The sequence below is a fragment of the Odontesthes bonariensis genome, chromosome 4 (assembly GCF_027942865.1).
Source record: "Odontesthes bonariensis isolate fOdoBon6 chromosome 4, fOdoBon6.hap1, whole genome shotgun sequence".
In the NCBI taxonomy this organism is placed as follows: Eukaryota; Metazoa; Chordata; class Actinopteri; order Atheriniformes; family Atherinopsidae; genus Odontesthes; species Odontesthes bonariensis.
In genome coordinates this window covers 30,390,421-30,416,408 of record NC_134509.1, presented here as the reverse complement: position 1 = coordinate 30,416,408, position 25,988 = coordinate 30,390,421, and the positions used below count along the sequence as shown (strand labels likewise).

The following is a 25,988-nucleotide window of genomic DNA, read 5'->3' as shown; positions in this document are numbered from 1 at the left end:
AAGAGCTCTCCTTTGGTTTTCCTCGGTCTAGCTGAATGTAGTGAATGTTTTTACCTCCCTCTGCCTTTCTTTCAACAGTGGTGTGGCCTTTGGTATTTGCCCACAGAGTCCTCCTTGGTTCAGAGTGCAGTATGAAGCCACCACTACATACTGCTCTATGTCAGGCTCTTTAAATATCTCATGTGATGTTCTTCTACAATCTGCACCAACCTTCACAGACTTCTCTCATTGTCTGTTTTCTTAATGCCACATTGTGGGAACTACAATGTATAATTCATGAGCAATTAATAATTGATTAAAACATTTTACTGGTTTAATGAGGAGTCAAAGCATTAGAATTGAGAGTGAAGGTATGGATGGCTGTGATTGTCCTCTGATTAGGCTCATATGGGATGTCTCCATGATTCGAGGGTTAGGAGACTCAGAGCAGAAGATCTGTCAGAGTTCATTAACCTGAGCCGACTGTGGACCCCCCAAATGATGTCTGCAAAAGAAGAGTAGAAGGAGGGAATACTTCATGAATGGATATGAAGAGGGATGATTAAGATAGAGAGGTGAGGGACAAGATGGATGATAGAGGGAGAGGAAGGAGGGAGGGACGGATGAGATGAGGTGGGAGGGTGAGACAGCACTGCATGGAAGAACCGGTTATAAGGCAGCTTGCCAGGGGATTAGTGGCGGTTGAGGTGTGGCCCTGCTCCTGAACCTAACTTCATTCAGGTCATGAGAACACATTTTAAAGAACTAATTGATAACAAATAAAGTATAGTTAAAAAGTACTCAGCCACCGCTCACCTCCTCATATATTTCCGGGAAAACTGGAAATAGGTGCAGCAATGAATCCAAATGTGAAAACATAAATGGAAATATAGTGCACAGGCCAAAAACAGAACTTGTACAGTTCTAACAAGCTTGAAAGGAACAATTTGGTCACAGCCTGAACCCTCTTCAACAAGTTTTCTTGTCATTATTTTAAGGAGTCTTCAGGATTAGTTCTCCAGGCTTCTTGAGGGACATTTCAAAGCTCTTCTTTGGATGTTGGCTGCCTTTTGTTCCGTTCTCCGTTAGGATGATCCCACACTGCTTCTATAATGTTGAGGTCCGGGCTTCGGGGAGGATTCATCACTCCGTAAAACCTACTGCCAGTTCTCGATATTTTTGGCAAACCTCAGCCTTTCCTCCTCGTTTCCCTTCCTTAAGAATGGCTTCTTCACAGCCCCCCTTCCATGGAGACAATTTCTGATGAGGCTTCAGTGAACAGTAGATGGATCAGCTGAAGGTCCAGATATATCTCTCAGGTCCTGTGTCCAGATTTTTGTTTTTATTTCTAAAAGAAATCACTTTCAGATACTGTCCATCTGCAGATAGTTTTATAGGCCTGCCGCTTCTTCCAGTTTCCTCATTTTGGAACAACTCTTGGAATCCCAATGTTAGTGCAAAAGTACAATTTTCTGACTATCAAACAACCCTGCCTCTATAATGTTAGCTGGGATGGACTCCAGTCCTCCTGTGACCCTGAATTGGATTAAGTGGGTATAGAACATAAATGGGTGCACTGTCAAATCTAAAGAAATGGGAAATAACTAAAGAAATGGGAACTTATTTTGTGCCTTTGTGACACATTGTTAGTAATGATGTAGCTTCAGATACAAGTCAAAATTGGTTCTTTGCAAAGCTGTTTGTTATGCATAGATGTAACACTGGTTCATCCTTTGAGTTGGGTGTCTTTCTTTATGGTTAAGTGATTATTAGGACAGTGTTAAGTGGCTTAAACAAACAAAATAACAGTTAAAAAAACAAAAAAACAATAAGTTCCTCTGAAAATAGTCAGGTACAGGAAATGAGTGAAAATGCAGCCAAAGAGAAACTTTGAAAGACTTTTGAAAAGTCTGAAGAACTATCGCTCGAGAAAAATTCAAAATATTACAAGAAAATCTGTCTCCTCGGAAGCAAAACAAAAAGAAACGAGGGGTGGCTCAAACCTTTTACTCAGAAAAAATACATTTTAGATCCTATATTTGCTTCAGGAAAGGCCATCTTTGGATGGACTTGTACGTGTTCCGTTTATGCAAAATTGATCGTTTGCATTTATAGATTTTTAAGATATTCAGAGTTTTGATCTACCTCCAAGGTGAGCCCAATGGACAAAGAGAAAAAGAGAAAAGACAATGTCCAAAACATTACTTTATTATCTAGGATGAAATGTCCTATCAAGTACAAAAGAGAATCTCTTCAGAGTGGCCACAATCTGTTAAAAACATAGAGTACTTTTTTTATTATCTGTAGTTACATTTCCTCATTACTCAAAAAAAAAAAAAAGATTTTTTTTTTTTTTTCATTGATATGAATAAATAATACAAGAAATGCAATGCCATTATAGAAGTTATGCTGAACGGGTTGGTTTCTTACAAAAAAGAAAAAAAAAAAAAACTCTGTACAAGTTGCCGTTTCACTCTACTCTGTTCAAAACCTTTATGCTCACAATGTGCAGCACTTCATATATATATATACAGGGCAAATTCAACTAAATGTAAAGTTCACCTCAAAGAAAGCGAGAAACAGTTGAAATATACAAGGAGGGCTTTTGTTGCTGGTTCAAACAGTGAAAAATAAAAGTTTCTACTGTTCTAAAAATCTTTTCTCTATTTATTTGGACAGTGATAATATACAAAGTAAATTACAAACAGTGGATAAAGCACATCATCATCCGATTACAAAGTGATGGGACATTTGTGTGAAAGACAGAGAGAAGAAGACAAGACGCTACATTATCTCTCAACTCTGCTTTTACGCACAAAAATGTAAAAACTTTGGGAATAAAAGAGAAATGTCTGCCAAATTTCAGTTTTTTTTTTCTTTTTACATATCAACTTAAAGACAGGCTGCTCCCCTCCTACAAAACTGATAGATTACAAAAATGTTCCCAAATATGATTAAGAAAATGCAGCTATAAATTTCATACAAACCCCGCGGTAGAAAGACTCGTCTGAACTCAAAGTGTACTCCCAGTCACTCTGCCGCAGACCGCAACATAACTGAGCTGATGCTGAGTGGAAAAGTCCATTATCCAATTACTTAACCATGCTTTGAGAGTGAGTTGAGAGACATATGTGAGCCAACCTGTCAACTTCGATGCTGGAAGAGGAGGCTGAGAGATAACAAGAGAAGAATTACAGACTCTGAAACAGAGCTTTGATGCATTACTGTTTATAGAGGGAGCTACAGCACTTCCAGTCAGATTCGACAAGTTTCACCTTCCCTAAAAGGCTTCAGTGTCTTTTCCTCCTTCAAATAGAAACAGTTTTTCACTTGCGTTTTAGATGACATGAAAAAAAAAAAAAAAAAAAGGTCAAAAGAGGGGCCGGATGCAGTGGGTGGGATGGCCTGTCCGGGGTGTTTCCCTCTGGAAATGAACATGAAAGCGTCTTTGCCTTCAAACACCCCTTGAATTAGTCATCTCAGATCAAAGTACTTCGATAGGGAATGCACCACTGACGGAGAAAGCCAAATTAGCTGTCGAGGGCATTTTATGAGGCTGGTTCTTGCTTCGTGCAGGGCTACACACCTGAGGGTAAAATCTGAGAAATGTTGGGGATAACTGGGCTTCATTAGAGGGCGATACAGCATACTCGTTCAACTGATTTCAGTGTCAGACCAGGAGTGACCTGCGCCCACTCCGTTGTTTTTTTTCTTGAAAGTTGCACATTCTGCATGTGAAACATTTCTTGACGTCGCACATCTATACATTTCTGTCTGAAGCAGGGACAGGAAGCCGACACTTTGTTTATAGAGGATACATAAAAATGAATCCAACACAATGAATTTAATGAGTGTACTGCAGCCACGAGGCGAGGCTACCACTGAACATCTGACCAGCATGCTTAACGTCTTCTGCCATCTCGTCTCCCTCATCTCCAGCTTTCTTCTTATGGAGAGGCTACACTGGTTGGGCTGTAACAGGCCACCAGAGACCCTGCAGCTGTCCTTCCCCTGGTCTAAAGCAGGAAAAGGGGGCTTTCAATTCACTTCTTTGTGAAGGTGGTGGAGGGTGGGGCACTTTGACATCTGTGTCGGAGGGGAAGGGCACTCTCTCCTCCAGAAAGAAAACTCAGGTTCAGACGCAGCCTGACTTGGACCACGGGTCCCAATCATTCAGAGGTGTGCCTTTTTGACACTCGCTTTTTAGGAGGGAGCTAAGATGCTGCTGACTGTAGCTTGTTGTTATGTGACCTACAGAGATGAGCAAAGAGAGGAGGAAGAAAACTGTTGGAAAACCTCTGGCTGTTTTCTTTTTTTTATTAAAAGCTGTACAATATATGACAAAAATATGACTAGGGGAGGATACAAAAAAGACAAGCAACAAAAAAAAGGAAAAAACAAGTATTGGATGCCAGTGGGTCAGACATTTTGACGTAGACCAAGCAGCCATGTTGGTTAAATGTCACTGAAACGTGTGTTGTGATGTCCGCCCAACAATGTATGTACAACCTTTCCATCTTTTTTTTAACCTGAAAACTGTCAAGCTCACCTTATTGAGAATGGAAAAGCTAAACTAGAGCTATCTTTACACTTTCTACCATTATTTCCTTTAGAACATAAAAATAGTCCTTCACAAAAAGATATAATATGAACAAAATATAACATTATACACGGGTACAGCCAATAAAAAGAAACTAATAAATGTGGCATGCTTCTTTTTTTTTTTTTTTCGTGTAAATTTTCGGCTAAGAAATGAGGTAAAAATGTTCTGCTGCAGCATGTTATGTCCAAAATTAAAATTTCTACAAAAGTAAGAGAAGTTATATGTTTATGTGTGTGTGTGTCTGATTTTGCAGCCACAATTAACAGTTTTTTTTTTATTTGCTTATTGTTTTTCTAATAAATCTCAAGACAGAGAATGACGAGATCAGCAAAACTTCCCAGTTTGCCTCATAGCCAACTCACACATAATCAAAATGCCATCTGGTGTGACAGTGTAAGAAAATACATTTTCCCTTGAATGCTTTATGCTACCAACATGGCTGCAAATATTAAACAGTAGAAACTTGGTTTTCTTTCTTTTGCTTTTATAATAAAAAAAACAACCATCACACCTAATGTGTGCGCCTGATATATCAACTTTCTTACAAAGTTTTTTTAATTTTTTATTTTTTTTTAAATGCTGTTTTAATCGAGTAAAAACAGCAACATCCAGGATAGCAAATTATGTTTTGTTTAAGAGTGACCCCGGCACCCAGGAGTTTGACATCACAATCTGTAAGAGAGAAAGAAAGAATGGATGGGCGTCAATACATGCAGGTGAAGAAGATCTCCGTTTCAGGCACATAAAGCTGGATGCAAACCACAAGTCTTGGAGCCCTAATCAAGCATTACAGCGGAAAAGCTCACAGAGTTCAGGGCCTCCTGTTTTACAAAACTATAAAGTGTGCTGCATGATTTCTTTCTGTGAAAACATCTTCATTACCTTTAGACACACTTTCAGTTTTTGGGAGATATTTGTCCATTCTTCCCGCACAAGCTTTCTAGTCCTGTGAGATTCTTATTTTCAGGTCTGATCCCTGACTTTCAATGATGTGTGAGGACTGTGAGGGTGATGTTGAACCTTTATCTGGCCCCTCTTAATCCACTCGGATGTGATGCCTCTACTTTTAGAGCATAATGCGACTGGAGTGCCGTGGTTTTCCAGACACACAATTCCTTTTAAGCTCGATAAACATGAAGGCAAAGTCAGTAATGAGCAATTCAAGCTGGGCCTGTCAAATGGTTTGTCCTAGCTACTTCAGAGGCTGAGAAATAAAGCGTGTTCGTGGACAGGTTTAGGTTTTGAATAGGTTACGGTACTTTGTTGTGGATTTTAAGGTTTTTTCCATTCACAAAGACAGAGATTTCTATAATTTTTTGGGCCAATGATGTTCATCTTACTATAAAACTGCACAAACCAAAAAGAACACACTCATTTGATTTGATCAATGGTGCCCAAACCTTTTTACACGGCTGCATATGTAAAGACAGATATAACTCATTCTGTTACCAACAACTTGTGGTGTGCATCCATCCAAAGAAATCACAAGATACAGCGATGGCAGTGCAATGAGGTGAGCTCAGAGGCGCGGCCACGTGCACGCAGACAGCGAATATCTAATTCAGCTTGAAAATAAGCCTGAATCCTCACTCGATTATCATTGTATCTGTACTGTAATACTGGGATGCCAAATGATGTGAAATGTGGGTCTTTGTATGGTCTGCCTTACTGAAAACAGTAATTAATATCAGAAAGTGGCTCTTCATTACACCGTGAAAGCTGAAGTCAGTTATGGGTTGATATGTGGAGGAAATGAGCCTAAATGTCTGAGAAATAAAGTAATGTAATCATGTAAAAATGGTAAATGGCTGTGACAGAAAAAGCTCAGTGGTCGTCATAAACTGAAACATTTAGAAGAAGCTGAAAATGGTGACAGGGAAATCCAAGACAAGAAGGAATTAAAGAACTAGTACAGTTCTTAAAAAGAAACAACAACCAAAAAAAAACATTTTATTGTTCACACTAGAAACTAGAAACAAAAGGACACTTTTGTGTCCATCAAGCTCGACTATCTCTGACTGAGGATTAAAATCTGTCCCCTCTTGCTTTTCTCATCTTCATCAGCTGTTGGACATCATCATCACCACCATCTTACCTGCTGGCTTTGAAGCCTTTGAGCTTCTGGACGAAGAAGTTTTCCAGAATCTCGGCACACTGGTAGAAGGGCGAGTCGCTGGGGTTGTAGTAACGGCAGTTGTCGAAGATTTTGGTCATGTCTGCTACAAACTCTGTCAGCTTGATGTACTCGTGTTTCTGTAACCTCTCCTCCATGGTGGACAGGTCTGAGAAAAAGGCATTTACAATGCGTTTGGTTAAGCTGAATGCATAAAAAAAAAAAAACGATGAATTTAACACCACATGCTGTGGAAGAAGCAGATGAATATTTTGGTTTCTGATCGACTTTTCTCCACATATCAGCGAGCTCGCTCCACAATAATTGCAGCTTATGCGGTATGTGCCTGACGGAGAAAACACAGTGCATCACTCTATATGTGACAGGAAAAATCCAAAACCTCTGCCAGCATTAACCTCGAGCTACTCAGGCTTCCAGATGAGTTACTGAGATATGAACCATTTGTCATTCCTGAGGAGAGCATCATTTCTGAAGAAGGAAAAAAAAACAAAACGTCACAACACAAACCACAGAAGCGTTTGAAAATGCAGTGAAAACCAGGGTCTCCATTTCCAGGCTTTACTTGAAAAGGTGCTTTCAGTGTCAGTAACCTTTTTAATCAAATTGAAGATTGGGAGAAAATAAATCGGATCGCATGAGCAAGGAAGCTAACTGGCAGCAGCCAAGGCTTCATATAATCTGCTGCTGCCGGTGGGTTTCTCTGCACGGCATCCCCAGGGCTGCGTTTCAAACAAACACATCCGACTCTTGGCCTCCTTAACCCCCACCCAGCTGGCCACGAGCTAAACCTCATGGCCAATATCAAAGACCTTTTCTGTCATCAGATTTCATCTCAAAACCCTCCATAAACTACCAACCACCACACCAGCCAAGGGCGCTTTTTATTTTTTATTTTTTCAAACCAACGAGGTCTTTTTCTTAAGGTGGAAGGGGGGTTGGGGACTAGTTTCCAAGACCAAGCCAACAGGAGCTAAGTGTGGGGCTGGTCCCTTTCCACAGGGAGCCCGGCAGACCCAGAGCAGCTCATTAACGGTTTGTTTGTATGGAAGTTCAAAAAGGCCCTGTTGACGCACGTCCCCATTTACATGGCCGGTTTGATCTGAGTTGGAGGGCTTCCTCCCAGTTGGCCTCCTGGCAGCTTTATTTCAATGTTTAAGATACACAGAGCGGGTGTTACTTCCATAGCTTAAAGCAACTACAAAATAATGACAGTACGACCGCGGCCATTTCACCTACCAAACCGCGACTGCTCCCAACCCCACATTCTGAGGAATTTCGTGGTGGTTATCTGCTGGCTCATGACTCATAAATGTTCACTTTTTTCATATCATGCAACATTAAAAGTAGGTTGGCATTAAAAACAGTAAAACAAGGTTTGGCAGGCTAATGAGCTCTGAATATGATAGTTTCCTACACTGTACAAAGTGATATGTAAGACAGTTTAGGGGAGTTGCTTCCACTTTGACTGTTTCTGGTGATTGTATCGCTGTGGTCACTGTGTTGTCGATTGCTTTGCATCAATTCAATCACTCGAATGAGTATTAGAACTGCATGTCGCCTGTATACGCAGAGCTTGCGTATGAAGCAAAATTGTGCGTCTTTTAAGAGGTTTACAGTAATGCAGATATGAAAACGGAGAACAACTCATTTTTAAGCCATTGTTCATTAATGAAAGACACTGATCGCTTTGCTTGCTGACCTCCTCTATCGAACATTATTGTGACATTTTAGGGTCATTTAGCAGTTTAACCCATTATGACCTGATACAACAAATACGCATTTAATACATGTTAGCTGTTCGACACCATCTATTGTAATTTTCTAAGATAATGATAAATACCAGGGAAAAGTCAGTAATTAACACTAAAATCAAATCATTTAATGGACAATTTTAAGTTTTCTAGAAAACTATAAGGTTTTAGAAGTTTTTTTTTTCTTAAAACAAAGCCTCAGGACGTAGTGGGTTAAAGCCTTAAGCTTCTAAGAAAGGACAAAATACTTTCATTAGGGTTTTGAGAAGTGAAAGTACTCTAAACTTATCAACCCAAAGAAACGCCACAGAAAAAGACAAAGGCAACTATAAATAAAACCAAGCCAACTATAAGGAGAGAAAACGCATTAATGAACCTTAAATACATGTGTAGTACGTTACAGGAAGCATTTTCGACACGTGTCATTTAGTAAATGAGCTAAAACATGTAGTGAATTAAACTAATTTCACGATTTCAGTACTGATGTGTTTTTATTACACACAGTGGAACAGCTTCTAAAGCAGGTGAGTGATCAGAATGAGAAAGGAGAGGGGAGAGTTGACCGATGCAAAAATGGTGAAATATGTTATAAATGTATAAATAAAAACATTCAATAAGACACACACACAAAATGCTTGGATCCAGACTAATCGTGGCTGTTGGCAACTTCATAAGTATTGTAGGACATACAGTGGTTCTCCATCCATCCATCCATCATCTTCCGCTTGTCCGAGGATCGGGTCGCGGGGGCAGCAGCTTGAGCAGAGAAGCCCAGACGTCCCTGTCCCCGGCCACTTCCTCCAGCTCTTCTGGGGGGACCCCGAGGCGTTCCCAGGCCAGCCGAGAAACATAGTCTCTCCAACGTGTCCTGGGTCTTCCCCACCGGGGCCTCTTCCCAGTGGGACGGGCCCGGAACACCTCACCGGGGAGGCGTCCAGGAGGCATTCTCACCAGATGCCCGAGCCACCTCATCTGACTCCTCTCGATGCGGAGGAGCAGCGGTTCTACTCCGAGCCCCTCCCGTATGACCGAGCTTCTCACCCTATCTCTAAGGGAGAGCCCAGACACCCTGCGGAGTAAACTCATTTCGGCCGCTTGTATTCGCGATCTCGTTCTTTCGGTCACTACCCACAGCTCGTGACCATAGGTGAGGGTAGGAACATAGATTGACCGGTAAATCGAGAGCCTGGCCTTCTGGCTCAGCTCCTTCTTCACCACGACGGGCCGGTGCAGAGCCCGCATCACTGCAGACGCCGCACCGATCCGTCTGTCAATCTCCAGCTCCATTCGTCCCTCACTCGTGAACAAGACCCCGAGATACTTAAACTCCTCCACTTGGGGAAGGATCTCATTCCCGACCCGGAGAGGGGATTCTACCCTTTTCCGTCCTGGTGCTGATTCTCATCCCAGCCGCTTCACACTCGGCTGCGAACTGCTCCAGTGGGAGATGAAGGTCACGGCCCGACGACGTCAACAGAACCACATCGTCCGCAAAAAGCAGAGACCCGATTCTGAGGTCGCCAAACCGGACCCCCTCAACGCCCTGGCTGCGCCTAGAAATTCTGTCCATAAAAATTATGAACAGAATCGGTTACAAAGGGCAGCCCTGGCGGAGTCCAACCCTCACAGGAAACGTGTCCGACTTACTGCCAGCAATGCGGACCAAACTCTCATACAGAGATCAAACAGCCCAGGGGTCCGGCACTCCATACTCCCGGAGTACCCCCCACAAGAGTCCCAGAGGGACACGGTCGAACGCCTTCTCCAAGTCCACAAAACACATGTAGACCGGTTGGGCGAACTCCCATGCACCCTCCAGGATCCTGCCGAGGGTATAGAGCTGGTCCACTGTTCCACGGCCAGGACGAAAACCACACTGCACCTCCTGAATCCGAGATTCGACTATCCGGCGGATCCTCCTCTCCAGTACCCCCGAATAGACCTTACCAGGGAGGCTGAGGAGTGCGATCCCCCTATAGTTGGAACACACCCTCCGGTCACCCTTTTTAAAGAGGGGGACCACCACCCCAATCTGCCAGTCCAGAGGCACTGCCCCCCCGATGTCCACGGGATGCTGCAGAGGCGTGTCAACCAAGACAGCCCTACAACATCCAGAGCCTTGAGGAACTCAGGACGGACCTCATCCACCCCTGGGGCCTTGCCACAGAGGAGTTTTTTGACCACCTCTGCAACCTCAGCCCCAGAAATGGGAGGCCCCACGTCTGAGCTCCCCAACTCTGCTTCCTCATCGGAAGGCGTGTCGGTAGGATTGAGGAGGCCCTCGAAGTATTCCCCCCACCGACTCACGACGTCCCTAGTTGAGGTCAGCAGAGCCCCGCCCTCACCATACACGGTGTTGACGGTGCACCGCTTTCCCCCACTGAGCCGCCGGATGGTGGACCAGAAATTCCTCGAGGCCCTCCGGAAATCATTCTCCATGGAGTTTTTACCTCAGCAACCGCCGAGGCTGCGTTCCGCTTGGCCTGTCTGTACCCATTAGCTGCTTCCAGAGTCCCACTGGCCAAAAAGGCCCAATAGGACTCCTTCTTCAGCGTGACGACTTCCCTCACCACTGGTGTCCACCAGCGGGTTCGGGGATTGCCGCCACGACAGGCACCGACCACCTTACGGCCACAGCTCCGGTCGGCCGCCTCAACAATCGAGGCACGGAACATGGCCCATTCGGGCTCAATGTCCCCCACCTCCCTCGGGACATGGTTGAAGCTCTGCCGGAGGTGGGAGTTGAAACTCCTCCTTACAGGGGATTCCGCCAGCCGTTCCCAACAGACCCTCACAATACGTTTGGGCCTGCCAGGTCTGACCGGCTTCCTCCCCCACGAGCGGAGCCAACTCACCACCAGGTGGTGATCAGTTGACAGCTCCGCCCCTCTCTTCACCCGAGTGTCCAGGACATACGGCCGCAAGTCCGACGATACAACCACGAAGTCGATCATCGAGCTGCGGCCTAGGGTGTCCTGGTGCCAAGTGCACATATGGACACCCTTATGCCTGAACATGGTGTTCGTTATGGACAGTCCGTGACGAGCACAGAAGTCCAATAACAGAACACCACTGTAATTCAGATCGGGGGGGCCGTTCCTCCCAATCACGCCCCTCCAGGTCTCACTGTCATTGCCCACGTGAGCATTGAAGTCCCCCAGCAGGACAAGGGAGTCTCCCGGAGGAGCACTCTCCAGTGCCTCCTCCAGGGACTCCAAAAAGGGTGGGTAGTCTGAACTGCCGTTTGGTGCATAAGCACAAACAACAGTCAGGACCCGTCCCCCCACCCTAAGGCGGAGGGAGGCTACCCTCTCGCTCACCGGGGTGAACCCCAATGTACAGGCGCACAGCCGGGGGGCAATAAGTATGCCCACACCTGCTCTACGCCTCTCACCTCGGGCAACTCCAGAGTGGAAGAGAGTCCAACCCCTCTCGAGGAGGCTGGTTCCGGAGCCCAAGCCATGCGTCGAGGTGAGTCCGACTATATCTAGCCGGAACCGCTCAGCCTCGCGCACCAGCTCAGGCTCCTTCCCCAGCAGAGAGGTGACGTTCCACGTCCCAAGAGCCAGCTTCAGTAGCCGAGGATCAGACCGCCATGGCCTCCGCCTTCGGCTGCCGCCCAGCTCACACTGCACCCGCTCCACTGCAGTGGTTCTTAATCTTTTAATTACAAAACGCGCTGTAATCATCACTGTCACACATTTCCTGCACTCACCCATTGGTTCCTTGATAACCCTGTAGTAGTCTGGGGCGTCATTTGTATCCACTGGCTCTAGGAACGGCCACGCCATTTTATGTGCCTGCAGAGTAGGGAGGGACAAAAAAAAAAAGGGGGAAAAAAGGAAAAAAAAAGGGAGATACAGACACTTGTGAAAGCTGAAACCAAAAAAGAAAAACAAACAGCACCATGAAAATTACACTGAAAGCAGGTGGGTCAACACAGATGTTCTCTCTAGCTTTCCACTCCGTTTCTTTCTGTTTCTCTCACACACAACACTGGACAAAGAAGAAAAAAGAGAGAGAACTTAGGAAAGAAGAAAAAGGCTGAAGCCAGGCAGATGTCCAAGTAGGGGAGCCCAACCCATCAGATAAGATGGACACAGAGGACTTTTGTTTGCTGCTTTTGAACTGCAGTGGGGCTACATAGAGCTGTGTTAGTGTTAGGCCCACCGCTGATGATAAAACTACGCAACAGTGCTGCTGCTGAATGTGTTTTTATTTACCGTGTACAATGCAGAGGGGAGTAAACCTCCCCAGAATACACATTAATAGGCTTCTCTTAGATGACGACAACCAGCAACAGTTTTACACTGTAATGGTGGGAGTTTGTGCAGCAACTGTAAGTCTTCTGCCCACCTGCAGGGAACGGAGGATCCTTCGGAGGCCTTCGTAGTCTTTCTCTGTGAGTGGCGTGAAGACCGTCATGGCATCCTCTGTGGACTGACACTGCGGACACACGTATTCGTCGATGTGGTTGGCTTCGCTCTGCAGGATTCCCACACAGCGACCGTGGTACCAGTTCTGACATCGATCACAGCCAATGTAAAACCTGGGAAAGTACAAAGAACTGGGTTTAACTTCACATTATAATATCACAGTGTGAAAAGGTGCTATTCAAAAAACTGAAACAGTTCATTAAAAGGGCGGAAGTCAAGGTAAGACAGGCCAATGCAACAAAACAGAACCATGCAATCTGAACCTGTTGAGCATTAAAACTGGTTTTGCAGATGGAAAAAACCCACAGGGCCCTAATGGAGAAAAATGCAACAGAGCAGTCTTTATGAGAGACGGCTTCATGTTGAACCAAACAGTTTCTGTTGATTTATTATCAGATTAACTGATGACAGCTTGTTTAATGACTGGGTACCTCTGGCAAAGTCTTCACATTTTATTAACTGAAAACACCAAACATTTGTTTGCTGGGATGCCAAAAATGTCATCGTCGTCCGTTTCTATGGTTACAGTCTGATTGTGGCTCTGCTTCAGTTTTTGTGTGCAATCTTGTAAACTTCTAACCAAATACATCACCTTTGATGACAAGATCAGAATATTTTGGCTGAACAACTACTTTGGCACTTTGCTGTCATATAATTTGTCTTTATGTGCTTATTGCATACCTCAAAACAAAGAAACATGTTTCCACAGAAGCAATATGAAGCCCCCACACGCACACACACACACACGCACGCACACGCACGCACACAGCTCCTTACTGAGACTCATCATATGGAGTTTGACAGATGCAGTACAGCTCCTCTGTGCTGCTCTCCTGGCCTCGTTTACACTCCACACAGATGTAGTCGTCCATTTTCTTGGCCTCCTTCTCCGTGATGCCCACACAGTCTCCGTGATACCAGTTGGTACAAAGGTCGCAGCCGATGTAAAACCTTTACAGAGCACAGAGATAAACCTGGTTAAAACCCTCAATATTATTGTTGAGAGAACAGAAACTAAAACTGGTTTGATGAAGTGAAATCAGATGGCTGGTGTTTTCAGACGTCTTATAAAAGAGAAGTAACAAGCCAATGCTTGTTTTGATGTGGACTGATGACCTGCTGTGCATGGATCGGACTTTACACAATGATTGGAGGTGTCATGAAGATGTGTAAAGGAAGCAGAAATCCTTTTATGTTACATTTTAATCACAGCAAAGGAACTGTGTGGATTAAGCCATTCAAAAATATATCTAAAAAGCCCCCTCAAAGCAGACAGGGCCACTGGATTAACTGTGTTTTAACGTTACTAATATCTCCGTGCTTAGCAATACTGAGTGTTCGTCCGAGCATTAGCATACTTGGTCTCGTCGTAGGGCGTCTTGCAGACGCAGTACAGCTTTGTGTCCTTCTTGCTCTCCTTTGTGCTTGTTGTAGAGATCATTTTCTTCTTCTTGGACTTTGTTGTCGTTGCCATCTCCCTCTCCTCTTCCCGCTTCCTCTTGTGTGTGGAGGTCACAGTTGTCGTGAGATGGTGCTGAGAGGAGATGCCATGCGTGTGTGCCAGGGTTTGCTGTTGCTGATTGTGGGCTGCAGCAGCAGCAGCAGCTGCAGCAGCCTGGGCTGCCTGGTGGGCCGCAGCCTGAGCCCTTTCCTTCTCCCTACGCATGCGCAACAGGTCCCTCTTTAGTTCCTCCTGACAAAGGCAAAAGTGAAACAGATGGAGTTCAAGTCAGAGTCCGTCATTTCTGTTCAATGTTTTACAGCAATAAAGTAGCTCCAAAATTGAATTTATCGTCCAGTTTACTCATAATTATTCATGTAAGCTTTCTTTGTACCTGAGCCTCGAGCTGCAGCTCTTTGTCGAGGAGCGCTCGTTTCTTCAGAATCTCCATCTTCAGACTCTCTTTGTGTCGGTAAAGGAGCGAGGACAGCTTACTGGCATTAGCCAGCCTCTTTTTAGCCTCCACCACCTCTTCCTTCTTCCTCCTCTTGGCCTCCTGCCTCTCATCTTTGTCTATCCGGTCTAGAATGTACTTCATCACCTGGTTACAAACAATCATCCTGAACAGATATGGAGAGAATAAGCTGAGTGAGAAAGGACTTAATCAGAGTGTTATAACTTCTTAACCTTTTAAATAAAATGGGAGCTTTGTAATTACAGTCCTGGGTCTGACGGTGGTTCTGACCTCATCCCTTTCTGGATCTAAGTTGTTCCTCTTAATAAATAAAAATCAAACAAAGTCTGAAATGTGAAAAAGTAAATAGACACTGCCACCAACAGCTAAGTTTTAGCACTTAGTCAACATCTTACTGGAAAATAACCTGAACCTGACTTGCAAGTTTAACATCATCGCAAGTTGTGTTTTACAGACGTTAACAGGACAATGTGCCGTGTTTAGTTTTCTGAAAATCGCAGTCACTCTGTAGCAAGAGAGTGGAGCTGCCAGCCAGAAAACTAGGAGAGAGGAATGATACGAGATGGACAGATAGAGAGCAAGTGGAAACTGTGAATTTTTTTTTTTAAATTAGGTTATGGAAGGAAACAAGTCAGATATTTAATCAAATGAACCGTTCTAGATCAAATGCCACGTTTACATGCTTCTCTTGAAAGGGCCTGATGTTAAAGCTACAATCTAAAAAAAAAAAACATTTACGCTGTTTCACATTTCTTGTGTAAAGTTTTTTTCTTTAAACTCAGATTTTCAAAGACGGTTTTCAAGCTCTGCTAAAGCTTTAGAATGTGTTTTTGAATGCCTTTGGCTTTAATGGGTTAAAGTGCTAGAGGATAGAAAGCTACGTACATGATCTTTAACAGTGTGTGATTTATGCTCTTGCTAATTAAATCATGGATAAGAAATGTTAGCAATAAAGAAGAAAAAGTTAAGATGCACCGATAAAATCTCTTCTGAGAACATTTTCTTAAGAGCTAATGTCAGTCTATGACAATAAATCCACATAATTTATAGCCCTCAGTCCACAGTATGTTCACTTGTGTTCGCTAATATTCACAACTAAGATCGAAAGTTGGTGCCTCATTCACTGTACATTTGTGTGAATACCACACAAACGCATACATGGCTGCTAAGGTCAAGGACCGGCCAGGGTTCCAACAGCCATCAGGCTGCGATAAACAAAGCAAATGCAGCGTGAACGTAGAAGAGTCAGAAAAAAACCCGGAAAAAATAAGAAAACTGATGTCAAAGCGCAGCGTAATTACAAACAAAAACATGTTTTTAAGGGACAGAGGGATAGAAAGGATGACATGAAGAAATGGAAAAAGCATGAAAAATAAGCAGACAACAGACAGCTGCTGCAGTGATGTAACGGCAGTCTGGGTTTGGTATTTCAGGTCTGTGTGAATGGGTACAGTGTTGACACAACTTCTGTGGATGTAAACATATGGTTGTCAGGGTCAACTATTGGTCAGAGTATAATCCAACTACAGTATATTTATTTAAAAGTTGTAGTATTCCTAAATTAGCCTCTCTAAACTAAAACAATAGCTTATTCACATGCCACTTTTTCATACCAAATGGTTACAAAGTGCTTATAAATTATAAGAAATCTTCAAGTTGAAACTCAAATACCAACCAATGAGCACACACACGTAAAGATACATGAATTAAATCTTAAAATCTTGTTACGCAAACAAGTTCTTGATAAAACTGTGTTTGTATACCAACAGTAGTTTTGGTCAGTGGGTAAATAGAGTTGGAGCCTTCTTAGTGATAGAAGATTTTCAGTTTTAAAGTAACTACATGCTCAAGTCTGAAGTAGTTGGGAAGGCCCCGTGTGTTTTTCATTGCACAGCTCCTGTCATTTACAAATGTTTTTCTCATGTTCCTGCTCGTATGATCGCAATGCAGACACACAACCATCGTGATTACACACCCACAGCATCCCAAGCTGTGCTGCACCTCCCAATATGGTGTTAAAGAAAAGTCAAACAGAAGGAGAGGAGACTGTCTGATAAGGTCTTATTTGCATATGATGACAGTTTGAACATTTGGAGAGAAGATTTAAAAATAAATGGACTGCGCCTCAGATAGAAGCAACTTCATGTCTGTGCTGTTGCATGTGCTGTTTCAAAAAGTATCTCGGCAAAAATGATTTCCATTGACCCACAATGTTGCAATAGATCATTTGCCTCACTCCTACATCCTCCCACATACAGTTAGCACTTCTTGACACAAACCTCTGATTTTCCTCCCTCTCTGCAGGTGTCATGGTCTTCTTCTGTTTAAGGTGCTCGATCACAGCGTTTTGTTTCATGACCACCTGGAACATGCAGCATAAAAAACATGTCAGCATAAACTGCTGCTTCTACCACTGGGGTGATTTTTAAAGCAAGTAAACGGTCAACAAGTAGCAAAACAATCATCCGCCTCCCCACAGACACCATACGCTCACTCCGAGAATCTTTGATATACCAACATCTTAACACAGCATGTCAATGTTGTAAAGGTCGCACTGTATATGAAACTGACTTCAATTATCTTAGTTCAAAAGTCGTTTGTGAGTGGATATCTATAGATATTTATCATTATAAAATAAGACCAGACAATATAGACGGTGGAGTAAAAATAAACCGGGTCTCAATGGAGGTGACTGTTTATGTACTGATGGCAGGGAGACAGCGGGTGGACTGAGATGATGATAGACACCTGTTTCTGAATGATGTCGCTCTGGTTGGTTGCATTATGGGCGAGCTCTTTCTTTGCTTCTGCGGCTTGTTTCTTCTTCTTCTGCTGCTGCTCCCTGAGCTGCTGGATCCTCTGCAGTTGCTCTTGGACAGATGCTGCCTGGATGGTAACTACATTTCCAATCTGAGCAGAGATAATGGTTTGGAAATGAACATTTGCTTTGAACAAAGTTGGATTTGGGCAATTTAACACAAGAGCTGCAACTAAATAAAGAACCCCATGTAAGATTGAAACTGACTTTGTTCTTTACACCTCAATCATGGGTTAGATAACATGTTTAGAGTTTTCAAAAGATATTTGTGGTATAAGTTCTGTACACTGCATCTGCTATGCTATTGTGTATAAAATCTAATCTTCTTTTTACAGTCCCATAAAGATAGCACGGGTTAAGCCTCTTTCAGACATATATTGCTTTTCATTCAGCTGGCGGTAAGCGATCATGTCGGAAAAAGCAGCGCGGTGCAGTGCTTTCCAAATTTCCGCTTCCATGGCTTTATCTATGATTAGCTGCAGCACAAAGTCATTTTTTTCAGATAAAAACATTTATTATGCTTCTGCTCTCAGTTTGATCATAAAACAATAATTTAAACTGCTTCCGTCCCTCACTATTTTGTTTAACTCAATGTTGTGTGTTTGTTAGCTCGATATGAATTTTTGTAGCAAAACAAAAAGTTTTTATTGGAAAACTGTGACTCTAGAAGGACTTGAGTGGGTGGTTGGGAGAGTTGAGTGGTTATGCAGCTCCACTTTCACACGACACCGATGCACAATGAATGCGCATCAGCCCCAGCATGAAAGGAATGAGTGAAAAGGCCCTGAATGATGGAAAACCATTACTTTTAAAGACTGATGAACATTACTTCTTTCATGTCTGAAAAGGGCCTAAAATTGTAGCAAAGCAAGCTGGATTGGATACCTGTCCGCCCTGTGCTGAGGTGGTCCCACTCTGTTGGATCTGGATAGGAAGCTGCAATTTGATGTGCTGTGGCAGAGAGCCTCCACCCTGCTGGGCCTGCAGCTGGGCCAACACCTGACCATGACACATGCCATTCACAAATTTAACACAATAAAACTGAAAAACTGGTGAATAGCTAAATTATACACTCAAAGAGGCCATGCTACTGAACAATAGAAGACCATAAGCGGCTTTTAGGTGAAATAAAGAAATGAGGGCTTCGTGAAAATCTCTGAAGTCATGACTTTTTCTGCCAATCATACCTGTACCTGCTGCTGCAGTCCAGGCATACTAATGAGCTGGGGCGTCTGCTGCAGCTGCAGCTGGGTGGTTCCCCCCTGAGTTTTAACTTGCAACGAAGTAGGAGATTGGATGGGCATGTGGGCCTGTGTCTGAGGGGGTAACTGGCCCTGAGGGGTAGCTGATGAAGGCGTGCTGGTAGTGGCCAGTGGGGTGGCTCCTGCCTGGATCGGGGCAGCAGCTTGCTGCGCAGGCTGGGCTGGGGTTTTGTTGGAGGTGGAGCTGGGCTGACTGGGAATTGTGGTGGCTAGAAAAAGAAGTAGTTAAGGGAAATCTTTAGACTATCTAGCCTGCATAAAATCTTCAACTATTTAATATGACAAATAATGCATGTATATGACTGGTTTAACTGTAGCAAATTAACATTTGATATCAAGATTTATTTGACTTCAAACCAAGTTGGCATCTGGATAAAAAGTCATACTTTAAGCTCATTTATCTGTTGAGTGACCCTTGTTGTGTTACGTCATACCTGTGCTTGATGTGGGTGCGGCAGCTGAAGCCAGGGGGGTGAAGAGGAAGCGCTGCACCTGGCCGTTGGGCAGTGTCGCCTGCATGAGTTGCTGGCCGGGTCCTGGAATGACGGTGACACCGTGAGGTATGACCTGCAGCTGGCCGGTGGTCTGCCCCTGACCCTGAACCATTACCGTCAGAGCCTGTTGAGCTCCACCAACACCAGTCTGTCTGTCCACAGTCGACCCGGCCTGTTGTTTCTGTGGTAAGCAGAGCAGAGAGGGAAGGCCTTTGAATCACAAAACACTCCCGTTCAAACAAATATAAAGGGTCTGTCGTGAGAAATTGGTGGTGAAATGTGTTAAAGGAAGAACAGCTTTGCCAAAGTCAAGTTACATTCAACACAGTTTACAAAAATGTAAAAGTTATTTATGACTAAAGCTTTTTGTATGCAGTTGATTAGTTTTTAGAAAGACAATCGGAATCTGAAAAAAAATTGTGAGAAAAGGGATGAACGTGGTTTTAGGCTTTTAAAAATGATAGACAAACTCGCCTTTGATTTGAGTAGAGCCACCCCAGTTAATGAGTTCATTCATTCACTAAAGTTGACATTTTCCTGAAGACATTTATTTTCTCACCTAAACTGGTTTTGGCATTTTAAAACCCATTAAATGTATATCTTTCTAATGAACTATAAAAATAACACTTTTTCAAGAGGTGTGATGAAACCATTAAAACCAATTAGTGGCTACCTAAGGTATACTTTTTATGAACTAACATGTACATCTATATATCTACAGGCCACAGTTTCTGCAACAAATGTGGAGAGTGTTCATTTCTGAACATGCACATAAAGCAACACAGGAAGCGTGTTTTTTTTCCTCACAAACCTGTGTGAGTTGTGTGAGCTGGGCCATGGTGAGTTTAACCTGGCCTTGGCCCTGTGTCCGCGGGGTGCCGGGTGGTGTTTGCCCTGCAGTCTGAACTGCTCCGTTAGGACTGGCCACTCCCTGACCTGTTACTGTGTTGACAGGGCTAGCAGCAGATATTGCCGTGGAAACTGCCTGGCCACGGATGATCTGTGTCACTACTTGCTGTCCACCCTGACCTGGAGTAGAGAAATGTGACAAGTTTAGCAATCGGACAAACCCATGTACACACAGCTGGTTGCTGTTCCACTCTCCCAGTGGTTCTGTGAGGTTGTTACCAAGCTCAAACATACGCGACGAGTTTATTACCTTGCTGGACCACAAGCGGTGTGCGGAGTATCGTCTTTCCCATTGGTCCCGTCTGCTGGATTGGGGTTCGTATCATCGTCATTCCTGGACGGATCTGACCGCCACCTGCCAGAACCTGGAGGATATGTCCATTAAAACAAAGTTGATTCATATTTTCAAGGCAGAATCTACTTTCTAAGCTGTCAGATGTCAAAGATTAAATGGGTTAGGTCCAGCAGAAGCATATCTGTAGTTGAATAAAAATGAAAAATGTAATAATCAAATATATATTGCAAATATATTGCATTTGTTTGACCAAAACCAGGCTTTTTAAAATGCATGTAAAAATGTTAATCTGACTGAAATTGTATTAAATCAAAGTAATTCAAAGACAATGTCTGGGCAGTTATTTTGACTTTACTTAAATGCATAATGCACGTATAATGGGGTAAGGAGAGTGCTCCAAGATCCAACTAAATGGGCAATTTGTAACCATAACTTGACTCAGCGGTGCATGTAAAGGTTCTTATACATGAGACCGTTTATACACATAAATGTTCTCAATGGTCAAGTGTCGTCTTGGTGTATAAGAGCCCTAACTATACTGACAGACTGACTCAGCTTGGAGCGTATTAGCACATAGTCTACCAGAGGGTTTTCAGGTGTGAAAACCCATTGAAAGTGTGGTAGAAACACAAATGTGAACAAAACAAAGCACAAAGAAACAGAATGAAAATAGTTTACACATTAGGAAATCCCACAGCTGTACCTGCTGTTGAGAGCCTGGGGTGTTGGGCTTGATGTTGAGCGTGGTAGTGCGCGGCTGGAATGTGGTGTAGGTTTGGGCAGCACCTGCTGTACTAGATGGGATAATACCCAACACTTTCTGCTGAACCACACCTGCAGAGAGAAGAGGAAGAGAAAGACACCGGAGCGACCGAGTCAGAGTGACGAAAGACGACATAATGACAACCTGTTGGGAAAGCCTAAAAATCATTCAAGAAAATCAAAACTTAAGAGAAAGTGCAAAAAGTAAAGAAGTGGAGAGTTTAAAATATGTAGCTATGCTTGTTGGCTTATATCTTTAGAGATTAGCTGTTTACTTGTTAAACACCTGTCTGCAGAAAACATCAATATCAACATCAAGTAAGAATAATTTGCCCAGCACAGGTGTCTGTAATACAATTATTAATGCTACAAGTGAGCAGTTGTAAAGAAGTTGTGCAATAACACAACCAAATCCATAATTTGTGGAGGTCTCTCTTTGCTACAGTGCCAGCTTTTGATCATAACATTTATAAATATTAGCTGAGAAGGTAAACAAAATCTTCAAAGGCTGACTGAAAGCTTAGTTGGGCTTCCCCCAACATACCTGCACTCCCTCATAAATTATACATGAATTGACATCCTCCTACTCAACTTTAATCTGACAAAGAGGGTATTTCATATCTGTTCTCTGCCTTCATGAGCTCACGTGAAACTGGTGGAAGAACTGAAAACCAAAGAGGCTGGCTCTTTTGCTGACTTTCTTTTTCTGCGGTTCTGCAACCGTAACCCAGCAGGTAAACCAATACATCAAGGGTTTCCCTCTTCAAATAGAGATGTTAAGCCTGCTTGTAAGGCTGGGGAGTCGCTGCTCTGATCACGCACATGAAACACACTTTTCTATGGACTGGCTGTTTGAAGAGGTCGAGGAGTCGGGACTCCGGTGAGTGGAGAGGTACGTTTTTATTGAAAAAGACGGAGGGAAAAAAGAAAAATGGAGCCTTACTATAGAAGCCTACCTGTCTGGGAAGCAGACCTCAGGGAAAACTTGTTTTCCTGCCTAACTTCCTGAAGCCATTCCAAAACAAACAGGGCACCCAGCAGTCATGCTGAATAAATACACGTCAATTAAATGGTTACACTCCATCTGAACCAAAATTCTCCTTCACGGCGACTTCAAAAGCAAGAAAAATCACTTTCTTTGTATCCCTCTAGAATCTCATTCTCTTCAACTGTTGCAATGTTTTAATCAAACAGGTCTGCAATAAGTTACCCGGTTAGTGTAGTTTTAATTCCTATTTTGGTAGTCATCCCATTTCACCATCACTGCAGCATGCTTGAGAGTGGAGACTTCTTCAGCTGTTTCTATCTCACAATTTAAATTTTTCACTGAAGCCATTTGTTTTTGCTCAAATTAGTCCATTTTATTTTAAATTAAAATATATTTATTTGAAATATATTATTTTAATATTTTAAAGCATATCAACCATCTCTAAAAAAAGCCATTGACTAATTCACGGTGTCGACATTGATGCATTGTATTTTCTAAGGATAAAATACAGTTCAGAGTCTGCAGTATGGATTTAGAGGCCCAGACTACACAAGTTTACCATCCAAAAAACCATCAAACCAAAATAGCAGCCTCCTATTGGATTACCATGCCAACAGGACACAACCAGACATGGCGTACCACACCAAACTGAGCAGTTGGCACATCAGGCAGGCACATATTGGGCACTACAGTGCAGGTTTAGACTGCTGTAGCACAAAGCATAGTAAACGCTGGCTGCTTCTGAAATGGTATCATCTTGTATTTGTGTGATATCAGAAGGCAGAAAACAATACTCACACCACAAACCAACGATCATTGTTTACTATATTCACAAAATAATCAGTTTAGCCATTTCCAAATGTGTTCATTTATCCAACTGGAACTTCTTGCTGCAGTAGAGGCTTTATAAGGTCTGATACATTGTTAGTTATTACATGCATTCCAGATTAGAGGGATACTGATTTGGTATTTGCTGAATAGAAAGTTGTGCTTGGCGTTTAAAAAATTAAATACTTATACAATTGCTGTTATTCCTGTAAAAATTGGTCCCAACTGATTTTTAAAACCACTTTTAGCAGCAGAAACAGGCTCCACTGCTGCTAACATTTTAAGTCAATACAGCTGAGTACTATCACATCCACAAACTGAAGCCCAATGTTCACTTTAACTGCATCTCTGAAACAAGCTGCCTGCTGCAGCCAAAGACTGAGGGTGGTAATGAAACCAAGCTACACAGCCATAGACCTTTGGAATACCGAGGAATTGGTAACAGTTCTCTACACGTTCATCACTGCATCAATCCCTTTAACCTTTAACACATGACAATTAAAACATAATCTAAAACAGCAACAGCTGTCTGACTAATACTGAGGTAGAGTTCAACAGAAATCTTTATTCCCAAGTTTGAGCACCATAGTTTAAGTGGGATTTTAGAAATGAAAAAAAAAAAGTGTATTTGCTCACCGAGATTGGCAATAAAGGACTAATTAGTGACAGATTTGAACAGTTCAAAATATTTGAGCCTGTGGCAGCTGGCAATGACATTTAAAATGAATGAAGACATGCTCGGTCTTTCTGAAGCTCTGTGTGCGTGGTTGGCTGGCTAACTTGCTTACAATGGCATGCAGTTAATGAGCCAGATCTAATGTGACCTCTGCAACACATCTTAAATGTCTCAGATGTGGTTCTGAAGTGAAACAACGAAAACGTACAGAAATCCTGATATGCTTATTGAGGAAAAGAAATGTCTACGTTGACTCAATGTAACAGGAACCCTATATCCACCTCTGAGGTTTAACTAATTAAAACCAGCCATACCTCCTTGTGTAGTTGGCACGTTCACTGTGACAATCTTGCTATTTGCGGGTAGAGGCAGCTTGGTGGTTACAACTTTTCCACTGACTGAGGTTCCTGTAATGTGTAATGTGTGCCCACTAGATGTGGCCACGGTGGTCTCCCCACCCGCACCTAATAACACAAGCAAACAAACAAAATGTTAGTAAAAATATTGTTACTACAGCACATACAATTATATCTGAATAGATGTTGCTAACTGCCACATCTGGAAGCGCAATTACATGCGTGAAACATAAAAGCAACATATTTCAAGATGAGCACATAACAGAGCAATACCTAGCAAACGCAGGAGTGAACGTATTTATTATACACAGAGTTGTTCTGGCATGCTTTATGAGCTGGACTCTTTGCTGATGTACCTTGTGTGCTCTGACCCTGTTTGACCCAAGTGGCAAACGATTGCTGGAAGTTTTTGTTCTGCTGGAATGTGACGGGGGAACCCATCTTAGTGGACAGCACCACTTTGGCGCCGGGGGTACCCTGGCCCGCAATTGAACCGAGGATTACTTTGGGTGCGGCAGCGGGTGTTGCAGGAGTCCCAGTTGGAGTAGCTGCGACTGATCCTGGTTTCTGTTCAAGACGCTTCTGAGAAGGTAATTAATGTGGTCAGCACAGAAATACAGTCTTATGTTTACAAAAAACATCCAAAATATTACTCGTATATATTGCCAGTTGCTGAAAAATTTAATTGTTTTATCTTTGTCAGTTCTAATTTCATGTATATGCCCTTCTGTGGGCCCCTTGTGAGCCGATGTTAGCTCAAAGGAACAATTTTAAGTGTTTTTTCCTTTTAAGGGTTCACCCAAGATATTTTTAATGAAAATGAACGCAGATGCCAGCTGATGTAAACCACACTTACTTTTGCCTGCTCTGCTGCCTGAGCTTTCTCTTTCTCCACCCTGTAAAACACAGAAAGAAGTTTTCATCTTTACAGTAGTTTAGAAAGAATGAAATTCCAGCCATCTAAAATATCCAACAATCTTTCCAGTTATGTAGTTATAAAGATGATTTTGGTAATGAAAGCTTTGGATTAAAATCATAATATGGATTATTATCTGATTGGTCTGACAGACAGCACAACATGCGTTCCCTGAGACCCACTGACCTTTCCGAGAAGGCTCTTATCTCCCAGAGGTCCAGCTCCTCTTCAGCCACCCAGGTCTCAATCACCACTGGGCCCGTCTGTTTTGCCAGCTCAGGCTTCTTGGGGCGCAAGGCGCTGGAGCGTAGACCTTTCCTCTGAGGGGTGTGCGTTTCTGGGATTTTTGGACAGGTGGGCAGATAAACTATTGACAAAAGGCTGACACATCTACATTTGGTGTTTGAAAGGAGGTAGAGTAAAAAGGCTGTTGGTGTGTAATAAACACATTTTCAGACTTTTTTATGGAAAAACAATAATACCCGTTATCATTCTGATTCGAGCATTTAAATATAAACTCACAAACCAATCAGGTGGGAATCATTAACTGAAGGACAAAACGTGCATTTCACCTTTTGGTGTCTCAGGCACTCCCAGGGGGCAGATGATTTTGCGAATGCAATACTCTGAGTGAATGCCATATGGTCCCACATCCCGCCGCTTTATGATCTCTGTGGTGGTGATCTCAGTATCCGATGTCTCTGTAGCAATGAGTGGGGATAGGGCTGGGTTGGTATGGTGATGAAAAGAGAGCCCGAAAAAAATGGACGAAATGCACACCGAAATACCAACAGTGATGCCCCAGTGAGACTGAGTGCAATCATTTTGTTCTGCCTTGTTTCTATGAACCAACATGGGGATAAGT

At 43.1% G+C, this 25,988-nt stretch overlaps 1 protein-coding gene across 5 annotated transcripts in view; it reads right to left on the bottom strand.

Moving 5' to 3' along the window:
* Positions 1-2,177: 2,177 nt before the first annotated feature.
* Positions 2,178-25,988, bottom strand: part of LOC142378912 (nucleosome-remodeling factor subunit BPTF-like) — a 45,098-nt gene continuing 21,287 nt past the window's right edge. For 2 of the 5 annotated variants that reach the window (XM_075463891.1, XM_075463895.1), the window contains 20 exons: positions 25,696-25,848; positions 25,310-25,460; positions 25,064-25,103; positions 24,564-24,789; positions 24,166-24,315; positions 21,301-21,431; positions 20,553-20,667; positions 20,205-20,422; positions 19,334-19,574; positions 18,825-19,108; positions 18,523-18,636; positions 17,568-17,729; positions 17,099-17,181; positions 14,739-14,964; positions 14,262-14,596; positions 13,681-13,854; positions 12,824-13,016; positions 12,183-12,267; positions 6,678-6,864; positions 2,178-4,230 (listed from right to left, as the gene is read on the bottom strand). In XM_075463891.1, the coding sequence (XP_075320006.1) occupies positions 4,194-4,230; positions 6,678-6,864; positions 12,183-12,267; positions 12,824-13,016; positions 13,681-13,854; positions 14,262-14,596; positions 14,739-14,964; positions 17,099-17,181; positions 17,568-17,729; positions 18,523-18,636; positions 18,825-19,108; positions 19,334-19,574; positions 20,205-20,422; positions 20,553-20,667; positions 21,301-21,431; positions 24,166-24,315; positions 24,564-24,789; positions 25,064-25,103; positions 25,310-25,460; positions 25,696-25,848 (3,305 nt within the window). In that variant the 3' untranslated portion in view covers positions 2,178-4,193. Of the gene's footprint in view, positions 4,231-4,278; positions 5,255-6,677; positions 6,865-12,182; positions 12,268-12,823; positions 13,017-13,680; positions 13,855-14,261; positions 14,597-14,738; positions 14,965-17,098; positions 17,182-17,567; positions 17,730-18,522; positions 18,637-18,824; positions 19,109-19,333; positions 19,575-20,204; positions 20,423-20,552; positions 20,668-21,300; positions 21,432-24,165; positions 24,316-24,563; positions 24,790-25,063; positions 25,104-25,309; positions 25,461-25,695; positions 25,849-25,988 lie in introns of those variants that run through there. The other 3 variants (XM_075463892.1, XM_075463893.1, XM_075463894.1) reach the window with 3 other exon arrangements.